At 42.0% G+C, this 12,550-nt stretch overlaps 1 protein-coding gene across 2 annotated transcripts in view; it reads left to right on the top strand.

Annotated features, from left to right (window-relative positions):
• The window catches only part of ARHGAP10 (Rho GTPase activating protein 10), a 329,689-nt gene that overhangs the window by 120,588 nt on the left and 196,551 nt on the right, over positions 1–12,550 (top strand). For both annotated transcript variants that reach the window (XM_032246542.1, XM_032246543.1), the window contains exons 5-7: positions 3,304–3,405; positions 10,555–10,665; positions 12,423–12,527. In XM_032246542.1, coding sequence (XP_032102433.1) covers positions 3,304–3,405; positions 10,555–10,665; positions 12,423–12,527 — 318 coding nt within the window. The remainder of the gene's footprint in view (positions 1–3,303; positions 3,406–10,554; positions 10,666–12,422; positions 12,528–12,550) is intronic.

Below are 12,550 nucleotides of genomic sequence, written 5' to 3'. Positions count from 1 at the left end.
GGGTGTGATGTTGCTTCTTGGCTAAATCCTTTCTCCATAAAGCTTTGATGTCTCCTTTTTCTTTCATTCCCAACCTTACCTGCATGTTGATTTTCATAGCCTCTGTTGCTGAGTGTGCTTGGTATTTTGACTGCTTATTTTAACTCACCCCTTCCTCGGTCCCTTTGTATGATTCAGATTAAATCAAATAAGGTGGTAAAAATGTTTTCCATGTTCTTGGTAAGTACTAGTCTGTGGCGATAGCAAATGTTTCTTACTATGTGACCTTGCTTTGCAGCAGTCTTGTGGGCAAATGCAGGGGCTTGACTTCCATTCCTTTTTTGTTTAAATCTGAGAAACAGATGCTCAGAGGATGCTGTGACCTTGGTACAAAGTCACAGAATGATGAGTGGCTAGGACTGCAGCTTGGGTCTTCTGACACCTAATTCATTGTGCACTCTGCAACATCTGCTTTATAAAATAGTGGACATTTTTAGGTAATGGGCGTATGTTTGTTTTAGTTTATTTTCCATTAGTTGTTAAAATAGTTGAAGAGCATAATAATGAAAAGCAGAAAAGAGTAACCATGTAATATCAATATCTTTGACTTAAAAAAAAGTTATAAATTAAAAAAAAAACCTACTGCATAAAGTCCGTGATCTTTTTGGTAAGAAAATTTAGGTTGTGCGTTGTCGGGGGGCGGGGCGGGGGTGTAGGGTGTGTGTGTGTGTGTGTGTGTGTGTGTGTGTGTGTGTGTGTGCGTGCGCGCGTGCGCGCCCCTACTTGGGCATCAACCTTGGAGTCGAAAAGAGAAGAAACTTCAATTCCTGAGTCTCTCCTCCTCCATCAGTGTGGGGGAGTGGGGGGATTAACTTAGAGTTTTTGGATGACCTGACAGAGGACATACTGTCCTAGGTTTCCAGAAGAACAGTTTGTGGTCCCATGTGGTGAAAAAAGATAAATACAAGAAATAGAGAATTAACATGCTTTGTTTAATCTTTTTGCCTAACAGGAAACAAATCATACCAGAAAAGGCTGGAATAGTTCATTAGTTTTGCTTTGGAAAATACAAGTTGGAAAATTAGGAAAGAGAATGTTCTTTTTTAGGAGGTGTGAAGAGTTGGGGAGAATTTGAAATTAATAGAAACATTTTGACAGCATGAGGACCTGGTATGTTCTCATTGATACTCAAGAATGTTTATTAAAAATCTACCAGGTTGCCAACCAGCTTTAGGGGAGACTGTCCGTCTTCTCTGCGTTTATAAATGTGTGTAGTTGTTTTCTCAAAAAGCTTCTATAACAAAAAAAAAAGCATGTATGTCCTACTTTTAGACAGTGCCTAAGTAATGTTTGTAATGTTAACAAAAGGTGAGTACTAGTATGTCAATATTACTTTAGGCCCTGTTGACCTATTGATACATATTCTGAATAGCATTACAGAACCACTGGAAAGGTTTGGGCAAGTAGATGGCATTTCTGGTCAGAGAATCTTACTGCTATACAGATTGATCATCCCAAATCTAAAATCTGATATGCCCTAAAATTTGAAATGACACCACAAGTGGAAAATTTTACACCTGACCTCTTGCTCTCTGATGGTTCTGTGTACATAAGCTTCGTTTCATGTACAAAATTACTAAAAAAAATTGTATAAAATTGCCTTCAGGCTATGTGTGACGGGTGTATATAAAACAGAAATGAATTTCATGTTTAGACTTAGGCCCCATTCCCAAGATACCTCTCTTTGTATACGCAGATATTCCAAAATTCAGAAATACCAAAAAATCTGTACCACTTCAGGTTCTAAGCATTTCAGAGAAGGAATACTCAACCTGTATTCATACTGGACCATTAGGGAAGATCATTCCCAAGATGTTTTCTTTGCGACACTGAGTATATAATATTATTTTTTGAAAATCTGGATTAAAACTCACTCCATTATTTTAAAATAATTATTTATTTTGTGAGAGTCTCACTGTTGGCCCAGTCTGGAGTGCAATGGTATGATCTTAGCTAACTGCAACCTCTGCCTCCAGGGTTCAAGTGACTCTCCTGCCTCGGCCTCCTGAGTAGCTGGGATTACAGGCATGTGCCACTGTTATATTGGGGTTCAGGATGCCCTCAGCTCCCCTGAGAGGACGTTTCTCCAGGTTCTTGGTCTCCTGCCCTCTCAAGAATGAGAGAGGGGACCATGGCTCAGTGTGCAGTAAATGGTAGACTCGAAAGTGTTTGTAGAAAGTGATTTATTTAAAGAGAAACGGGAGAAAGAAAGAAACAGCTAACTCTCACACTGCGTGAGAGAATCCAGAAAGGTGGAATCCAGGAGAAGAAAGCAGCTTCCACACTGAGTGGAAGGGAACAGAGAGAGAGAGGTGGAGTTTAGGAGGGGAAGGCAGGCTTTCACGAGAGAGTGTGGAAGGGGACTCCAGAGGGAAAATCCAGGATAGAGAAAAACAGCTTCCACAAGGGGAGTGTTGTGGAAGGAGACCCAAACATGGAGTCCAAAGGGGTGTGAAAGAAGGGGACTTTTAACCTGGGAGGAACGCTCACCTTCTCTAAGACCCCTGGCGAATGAAAGGAGTTCCTTAGAACTTCCACAGGGGTGTTTGACTTTTAGTTTCTTCCTGTGCCTGCAAAATTTAAACATAAACCTTTAAATCTCCCAGATGGAGAGAAATGGGAGGGGGAAGTTCTTGCCCTTAAAACTATGCCCCCTTGTGGACCTGGAAAGAGAACACATTTCCTCACCACCACACCCTGATAATTTTTGTATTTTTTAGTAGAGATGGGATTTCACCATGATAACTGGCTGGTCTCGAACTCCTGACCTCTGGTGATCTGCCCATGTTGGCCTCACAAAGTGCTGGGATTATAAGTGTGAGCCACCACAGCTGGCCTATTATTCCATTTTAAACAAATTCCATGTCTGTGCCAAAATCTGGAGCAAGTTTGCTTTTTTAAGCTTTATGTTATTTTTCTTATGTATTCGGTTTCATTTGGTTGCTGAGGAGTGAGTGACATGGCATTAATTCTTAACACTGGTAAGTATGAAGAACTGAAAAATAACATCGAGTTGGAAAAAAGTCCATTAAAGGAAAAAAAAAAAGTGTCTCTTCTATCCTAATGCTGTCTGGATGATTAAGCAGTGGGCTTGGTACAGATATACTTTTTTAAAGATAGCTTCATCACATTCAGAGTGGTACTCTGTTTTATTTTCAGATATTTTTCATAATTTGGGCTCCCCAGTGGATTAACTATGTGTATCCTTTTGTTTCTGTTTAATAATAGCAGCCTTTTTTTTTTTTTTTTTTTTTTGATTTGTAGGAAGAAAAAAAGAAGTTTGACAAAGAGACGGAAAAGAATTATAGTCTAATTGATAAACATTTGAATTTATCAGCAAAAAAGAAAGACTCACATTTACAAGAGGTATTTTTTATTTTTGCTTTCAAAATTTAATAAGCAATACATGTCTTAAAAATGTGCTTTAGATAACTTTTCATCTGGCATTATATAGAGATAACAAAAAATGAACAGGTATTACCATAAATTAAAAAAAAAGTCCTGTGAAGCAAGACAAAATAATAAATACATCTTATAGTGACTAACGAAGTGGATTTATAATAGTAAAAGTTTTGTTTCTGAGGATTTTTTTACAGTAACATAACGTTAAACCAGCATTAGTGAAGAACAGATATATTATTTGCAGGAATCGATCAATTAATTGGCTTTCAGGAGTTCCTGAAGAAATGAATTGAACTTAATAAGCTCATATACCACTATGCTTTTATGTGAAGGCAGCATTAATCTTATTTGATGCTGAGGATTCAGGAGGTTCAGCTTTGTTGGAAAGAGATCATCTGTTTTGCTTGTATTAATAGACTCATTTATTTTGGAGGCAGCCATATGTAAGCAGAAAAGAATTTATATTTTATTTTTCATTTTTTCTTTATTTCTAAATTCCCTGCCATTTGTTTCTCTCACTCACATACTTGGATGGAAACTCAGTTGTTTACAATTCGAAACATAGTGATTTTATTAAAAATAATGCTGTTTGCCATCATTAGGGTTTTGTCTCATCCCACAAAATTGTATTTTTTTCCCTTTGATTGTTTTTTTACCACATATGGAATCTGGTCATTATGTACTACTGTCATAAACACTTATTGAAGTATTATCAAAATTACACAATATTAAGTCTAGTGTAAACTTGGATTATATTTAAATTTAGTTACACACTGTGTATGTGTGGTTGGTTCGACATGATCACATGTGACTTTTCTTTTGTCTCTCTAATACCTTTGACTGACATTTGGATGGCGCTTGACAGTTCGTCATAGGGAAACGAGCTTTTATACCACTTCTTCCTCACTGCAGTACTTTGGGCACGGCTCTGTTCTTTCCTTGTTGCTTGTTAGCCTGTGCTCCTTCATCTCCTGCCCTGTCGATCGTGAGATGACAGCCGCAGCTTTTACAGGCCCCTTTGTGCTGGCAGTTCCTTACCTCTGTTCGCTCTCACCTCTGTTTTCAGGTATCCTAAAGAAGAATTTCATTCCCCAAGTAAATTTCCAAATGACTTCACTTTCTCATTAGGTATCTCATTTTAAATGTTGCTTTGGCAAAATCTTTGGAATCACCGTGGCCCTTTCTCGTACATCCCACGTCTAGTCCGTCGGTTATGTCATCTTTAGTTCCACAATATAATCAGAGTGTGCCCACTTCTCATGACTCCCTCTTCTCCAAACCCTCCTAATGGCTTCCCCAGAGTGCACAGTGCCCACAAATCCTGTATGTTCTTCACCCAACCCACCTGAGGTCAGCAGAGTCCATGCTCAGGGCCATTGCATTTGTTTTCCTCCTGCCTGGTGTAATTTCAGCATGGATCCATGTGCCTCATCCCTTCAAATACTCTTTCAAATACTCTCCACTCAGAGGTCAGTTTATTAAAAGTTTTTTCCTGACCTCCTTATTGAGAATGTCCCCTTGACTCTGCTTTGTCTATATTTTTTCATGTTCTTATAACCGTTTGACACACTGTGCATTTGTTACGTAGCTTCTTCCACTAGAATGTAAGCTACTTGAAGGCAACAACATTGTCTTATTCAGTGCTCTATCTTCAGTGCCTAGAACAGTACCTGTCGGGGAGTAGGTACTTATCTATTGAATGAACAAGTGTGGAGATGCTTGCAAAGTAAGCTGGGGCTCCAGCAGTTTTTCAGTCCCAAAGATAATTAACCTCCAGAAACATGAAGAGATCCTAAAGATGAGTAACTTGTTTCATTTAAATTATATACACTTTTTAATCTTGCTCTGTTTGGTCTTTTCAAACGTACATGCTCTCACTTCAAACAGCCTTCTAGTTTAAGTGTGAAGACCTTAAAATGGGGGATGATTTTTGAGTCGGAGTCTCGCTCTGTCACCCAGGCTGGAGTGCAGTGCACGATCTCGGCTTACTGCAACCTCCGGCTCCCAGGTTCAAGCGATTCTCCTGCCTCAGCCTCCCAAGTAGCTGTTACTACAGGCATATGCCACCACGCCTGGCTAATTTTTTTGGATTTTTAGTAGAGATGGGGTTTCACCATGTTAGCCAGGATGGTCTTGATCTCCTGACCTCATCTCATGATCCATCCGCCTCGGCCTCCCAAAGTGCTGGGATTACAGGCGTGACCCACCGCACTCCGCCTCAGGGGGATGATTTTTAAAGGGGAAAATGCTAGGTTTGGATATTCGTTAACTTTTGGCAGTGGTTAATGTAGTGCTAATCTTCAGTGAATTGAGTTGAGATGCCCAAGAGACTAATAAAAGTTGCAGAGACTGACACTGAACAAAGGCTTAGAAACGTACATAATTCATTCTCTCCTCTTGTTTCAAATGAAAATAACAGGAGAAAATTGTGGCATACACCATGCTGGCTATTTTGGCAGTTCTCTGAGGACTTGCTGCTCTATGTTTATTGGGCAAGATAGCTTCTCCCTCCCTCCACACCCCTGCATTCTACTTAATAGTTGTGCTGTAGCAAGTATTGGTTGTTTGAGAAAATTCCACTTCTGTTGATTTCTGAAGTCTACTTTTTCTTCCCAAGTAGCCAAATGATAATATTTCAGTATAACAATAATCTACTTGAGAAGCAGATTCCCTGAATAACTTTGTATGAGACTTGTCTACTTTCTTATATATATTTACAGCAGGAATGGCTACAAATAGATGATGATCAAATTAAAATTGTGTATTTGTTAGAAATTAGTGACTTTTGCTTGGAGTAGTAAAAAGTATAGTGACTGCCTTTTAGATTTGGTCAGGCTAAAGGAATAAGAATACAACCATGCCGTGAACGTCCAGGTTGTAACTAGGGGCATTCTGGTAAGTGAGAGCTGTTGTTACGGGATTGTTAGGATGTCATTTTTCCAGCCAGTAACCTCTGTGGCTTATGATGCCTTTGCCTGAGTTTACTCAGGCCTGCTGGGCTTTTTCTGCCCACTCTGCCTGGCAGGCTGCACTTGGCTTGTGCTACTGGCCCGGATCTCATGCCCGCCAAGAGTGAGCCAGTAATGGAGTGGTGAGGGGCTTGAGTGACTGCAGGGTCCAGCCGCTGTGCATAGGCAGGCATGCCAACTGTCGTGGGGCAGGCAGCTCCAGGCACAGGCACTGGCTCCGTGCAAGGCTGCAGCTCGACCAGGGCTACTGCACGTGGCTTCCATTATGGGCAACGGGGAACACGGTGGCGCCTGGAAACTGGAGACACCAGGAACTGCAGAACCCCAAAGAGGGTGTCACAGCCTTGGCCTAGGAGATGCCTAGGTCTGGGCTCCCTGAAGGGCTGTAACTCTTCACTCCTTTTCATCACCTACAATGTGGTGAGTGGAGGGGGGCAGGTTCACCTCTGTTGGTGTTACAGCTCTTTCAGTCTGGCCATTCTGTGGGTCCCAAGCTCTGGTCTGGCATCCAGGAGGAATGAGGTATGCAGACAACTGGATGGTGAGCAAGGTGGAGGGGAACTTCATTGAGCAACAGAACAGTTCTCAGGAGACCTGAAGTGAGTAACTCTCTTCTGCAGGCAGGTTGTCACAGTGAGTGCCCAGTTCTTAGTGGAGAGGAGACCCATAGTGGGTAGCTCCTTTCCACAGGCAGGTGGTCCCAACTAGTGGAGGAGATCCTGAGGGCATTGCTCCTTCTAGCAGCTGGTAGTCTGCTTGTCTTGTCTTTTCCTTTCTTTTCTGTCTTTCTGTTTGTCTTTCTGTCTTTTTGACAGTCTTGTCTGTCACCCAGGCTGGAGTGCGGTGGTGTGATTTTGGCTCGCTGTAGCCTCTGCCTCCTGGGTTTAAGCGATTCTCCTGTCTCAGCCTCCTGAGTAGCTGGGACTACAGGCATGCGCCACCACACCTGGCTAATTTTTGTATTTTTTAGCAGATACAGGTTTTCACCATGTTGGCAAGGATGGTCTCCATCTCCTGACCTTGTGATCTGCCCACCTCGGCCTTCCAAAGTGCTGGGATTACAGGTGTGAGCCACCTGCCTGACCCACCCCACCTCTTTCTGAGTCTGGCTGAGTCCAGGGTTTTTATGGGCTCCAGAGGGAGGAAGTTTGTGCTGATTGGCCCATGAGCAGCAATGGGTGGGCCTGGAAAAAGCACCATAAGTTGTGATCCCTGGCTGCAGACTCCACCCAGAACTGGCACCCCAGCGGTTCCCAGGCTTTAGGCTGTCCCTGGCTTGAAGTTAGGGCTTCACCAGGGACCTGTCCTTTCCCACCTAGGAACCTGTCCCCTGCAGTTGTCACCATGTCATCCATGGCGCCCAAGGTGTTTGCGCAAGAGGCATCTGCAGGCCCCCTGCGGAGCTGCCCTCCGGCCTCCGGCCTCCCTCTTGTGCTTGTTGTCACCTGAAGTGAAGAGGGGGCCGAGCTGGAGGTGGAGGGTACAGGGTTGCTGGAACCACCCTGAGTATGCACATACCAGGCTGGGTTGCAACAGTACCTCGGCTGGGCTAGAACTTTGCTCCGCACCAGATCAGGCACTGGGAGCAGGGAAAGGCTAGGCACTTCTGAGCCTGCGGAGGTTGGGGGGGGGGGCAGTGGGCCTTCCCAGGCCCCCAAGAATGCATGGTTGCCCTGGTCTAGAACTGCGGCCGCATGGCTACAGCTGCGCCAGGGAGCATGGGGCTCCTGTCCTGATAACTCTGTAGAAGTTGGGGCTCCTGCCTGTTTCTGGCCCTTGTGGGCTCTGTGGAGCTCACAGCCCTGGCCGCCCTTTCCCCTCTGCAGCTGGTGTCAACGCAGTGGCTGCTCCAGACTGGCTGCTGCCATCACTGTCAGTGATCCCAGGGATTCTGGTGATTTAATCACAAAGCACGTGGCACAACAGTTCTGGATTTTCAGAACGTTATGGAAGTGATGATTAAGGTTGACTGGCAATGCAAGGGTAATTACAGTAGTAAGAACAACCAGGAGAATTTGCTGAAAGGTAAAATCAACCTGATAAATCTGATGCTAGTATAAATTTCTTAAAGGGCCTTTCTAGTAAAAACAAATGAAGAAACCACCCTTCTTATGTCTTTATTTTATTAAATACTCAACAAAATTACAGTGTTTCTGCTGGAAGATGTGCCAACTAACTGCTGATGGCTGAACTCTCAAACTCTGATTATTGGAAGCACAAAAATATGATTTGGAGGAGTGTTAGGTAGGAATTCTCATTGTAGCTTGGTAATAAATGTTACTTTAAAGTATTTGATGCTGAGATGCTTTTTATTACATTTTGAAATGTGTTGTTTGAAAAGTATTAAATAATTTTCTAAAACTACATTTTTGGTTATAAAATATATGAATAAAATGTGTGACTTTATTTAAAAGTCTATGGCTCAGTGGTATTAAGTACATTCACACTGTTTTGCAACCACCACCACCATCCCTCTCCAGGCCGTTTTCCGTAATCATCCCAGACTGCAGTTCTGTACCAGTTAACCATAACTCAACATTCTCCCCCGCTGCAGCCCCTGGCCGCCAAAACGGAAACTGCTTTCAGTTTCTGTGAATTTGACTACTCTAGGTGTCTCATATGAGTGGGATCACACAGTATTTGTCCTTTTGTGACTGGTTTATTTCATTTAGCCTGATGTCCTCAAGGTTCCTCCATGTTGCAGCATGTGTCAGAATTTCCTTCTGTCTAAGGCTGAATAATATTTTGTTACATGTATGGATCTGCCACATTTTATTGACCCATTCATTCATTGATCAGTGGGCATTTGGGTCTCTTCCCTCCCCTGCCGCTATGAACAGGGGCGTACACATATCTGTTCCAGTCTCTGCTTTCAGTTCTTTTGGGTGTATGCCCAGTTGTAGAATTGCTGGGTCATGTGATGATACTATTTTTAATTTGAGGAAAAAAATAATTTTAATTTTTTGTTGGGAGTTGGGCCTGTTGACTGCTGGCGGCTGAATGATTGAATTCTGGTTAATGGAGGCACAAAAATATGATTTTGAGGAGTGTTAGGTGGAAATTTTCATTTTAGCTTAGCAACACATTACATTTCAATATTATTTTACGGAAAGCACTGTTTTTCACAGTGCTTGTACCATCTTGCCTTCCCACTAATGATGCACAAGGGTTCCTGTTTCTTGACCCCCTCACCAACACTGTTTCTTTTCTTTTTGGATAGTAGCCATCCTAGTGGGTGTGAGGCGGTATCTCGTTGTGAGTTTGATTTGCATCCTAATCATGAGCGATGTTGAGTGTCTTTTTCATGTGCTGATTGGCCTTTTGTGTATCCTCTCTGGAGAAATGCCCAGATAAATATTTTCAAGAGTAAAATTAGCTAAGTTAGGAAAAATATCACATGATACCTAGTAAGAATGGTTTCTAGGACGTGAGTTCTCTCTCCGTTATTCTCTGTGGAGCCATGCTCTTCTCCTAGTTCCTTTCTAGTTAGACAGGCTAAGCCGGAAGCTTTTTTTGGAATAGCCTCCTGACCCGCTGGTGCCCCCTTCCCTCCCAGGGGCCCAGACGTTGTGAGGGCCGCAGATAGGCGTCCAGCCCTGGGCCGCCTTGAGAGCCAGGTTCTTGAGATGCTGCCATGGCTGGCTCTTCGTCACCTGCTGCCATCACTCCCTTAGCTCTGAGGTGCTGGGATTTTCCTTTCTCAGGCAGGCTTTATTCGTAGAGAATTTGTTCATAGAAACGTTTGTTGATTGTGATTGCATGTGTTTCAGCCTAGGGGCATTGGTAATGGTTGGGGTGAGTTTTTCACAAACGGAAGCCTCTTTGATCATTAGTTCTTGGGGGTCGACTTCAGCATGCAGAGTGGGAGTCACAAACTTTTTCTGCAAAAGAATCTGATTGTAAATATTTTAGACTTTTGTGGAACAAAGTTTCTGTTGCACCTGCTCAATTCTGCTGTTGCAGCAGGAAAGTAGCTGCAGACTATACGTAAATAAATGGTCATGCCTGTGTTGCCATACAACTTTATTTACAAAATCAGGCAACACAGTGCATTTTGGCCCAGGACCACAGTGTGGTGACCTCTGATGCAGAGTTTCACTTTTCACCATCTCCAGTTTGATTCACCTCTGTGATTTTAACGTAGGCAGATATCCAAGTTGAGCAAAACCGGCAACACTTCTATGAACTCTCTCTCGAATATGTGTGTAAGCTGCAGGAAATTCAAGAAAGAAAGAAGTTTGAGTTTGTGGAACCTGTGAGTATTACTGCCAAGTTGTTTTCTGGTCGATTTTTGCAATACAAGAGAAATATTTTACTTCCTAGATCTAATTTATGTTTTAGAGTTTTCAGAGGCTATAGTGCATACATATGAAGGAAAGATATTGAAAAGGGCAAACAGATCCCATGAAGTCACGGAACTGCCTCTAAATCAGTTTCTCAGCTGTATTTGCATAGCAACATGTAATATTCCCATTGCTATGTGATCTCAAGGAAGGCAACCAGGTGTAATTTCTGTCACTTTAGTCTGTAACTCTTTTTAAAAATTTTCCTGAAAGAATTTATGTTAGAATGAGTGAACATGGGTTGCTTATACCAGTTCAAACTTGGGTACTTTAAACAATTGTAGTATGACTTGGAACACAACCCACGATGCTTATGGCAATCTAAGCTGAGAAGCAGGATATGGAACATTGGAGACAATTTTGTGAGTTCCTCTAGCATTTCCTTTTCATTATGTTTGAAACACATGATTTCTGTTTGTGATTATACAGGTGTTTTCTAATAGCTTCAGTTGTTTAGATATGAAGATACGTGCACATGAATATATATGTATCTTAAAATGTAAAGGATAGTTCATGTGGATTTCAGCAAAAAAAAAACACTGGAATTAATGATTCTCAAGATTCATTTTTTAATATTGACTTGAATCCTTTTTTTTCTTAAACAGCTTTATTAAAATAACATTCACACACTATACAGTTTACCCATTGTATGTATGGTTTATAGAACAAGAATAACCAAGTAATGATTAAAAATCATTTGTGGAGCTGTGCTTTAGGTGGAGCGATAGTCATTAACCTAAACAATTAGAGAAAAAGTAAACTTCCTCAAAGTTTTCTTTTTATGTGAAATGACAACAATGGCCTGCCTTTATTGGGCATTTATAATGCCCATTGGCTGTTCAAGTCATTGTTCTACGTGTTGTATCGAACTCATTATTCCACGCTATAACTCAACGAGGAGATTAGGACGTAGAAGTAGAGAAGGCTGAGTAATTTGCCCACAGTCCCTTAACAAGTCCTGGCTGATGTTGGGAATGGAGCCTGCTGGGCATTTGGTGTCAGAGCCCCAGATTCTTAACCACCCATGGCGTGGCATTAGGAAGAAAGTGAATCTCAGGATTTCCTTAACTCACTCCCCAGATCACTTCTCTTCACTTTTATTTATTTGCATGTGGAGCAGAGGCAGTAGCCCTGTAATTCAGGGACAGGTTGGGTGTTGGTAGACAACTAAAGGTTTCATTAGGGGTTTGCGGCTGCCCCTGGCAAGTCACAGAATATCCTTGTCAACAAAACAGAGGGGTTGCACTCTGCTGGATGTGGCTGGGGAGAGCCTGGAGCTTTCTGATTCTGTGATTTTACTTGCTTAAAGATTTATCAACCTATAGTGATAAGATTTCAGTTACAAATGAATATTGGGATTCTCCTGACTAAAGAGGACAAATTGACTTTACAGTTCAATTTTTCCTATAGAGCATGCCATACAAGTTATCTAAAGCCTGTACATTTAAGGGAAAAAAGCATCCTTTTCTATAAAGACCAGTTAATCGATAATAGGTACTGGGGTTTACTTGAATGTTAGTGATTTCCCTTTAATTACTTTATTTCAGTGGAATCACAGTGAGATGATGGTGGTGGTGGCGGGGGAAGGGCAGGAAAACTTGGTTGTTTATATGATTCTTTTTATTCTGAATTTTTTTGTGCTAATATCGCTTTTCTTCCTGTGTCTTAGATGCTGTCATTTTTTCAGGGGATGTTTACCTTCTATCATCAGGGCCATGAACTTGCCAAAGACTTCAATCACTACAAAATGGAACTACAGATCAACATTCAGAATGTAAGGAAATGAAAGCTTTCTTT

The sequence above is a fragment of the Sapajus apella genome, unplaced genomic scaffold (genome assembly GCF_009761245.1).
Source record: "Sapajus apella isolate SASKATOON/1434 unplaced genomic scaffold, GSC_monkey_1.0 scaffold61, whole genome shotgun sequence".
In the NCBI taxonomy this organism is placed as follows: domain Eukaryota; kingdom Metazoa; phylum Chordata; class Mammalia; order Primates; family Cebidae; genus Sapajus; species Sapajus apella.
Note: the sequence above shows the minus strand (reverse complement) of the source record. Positions and strands in the feature narration are given on the sequence as shown.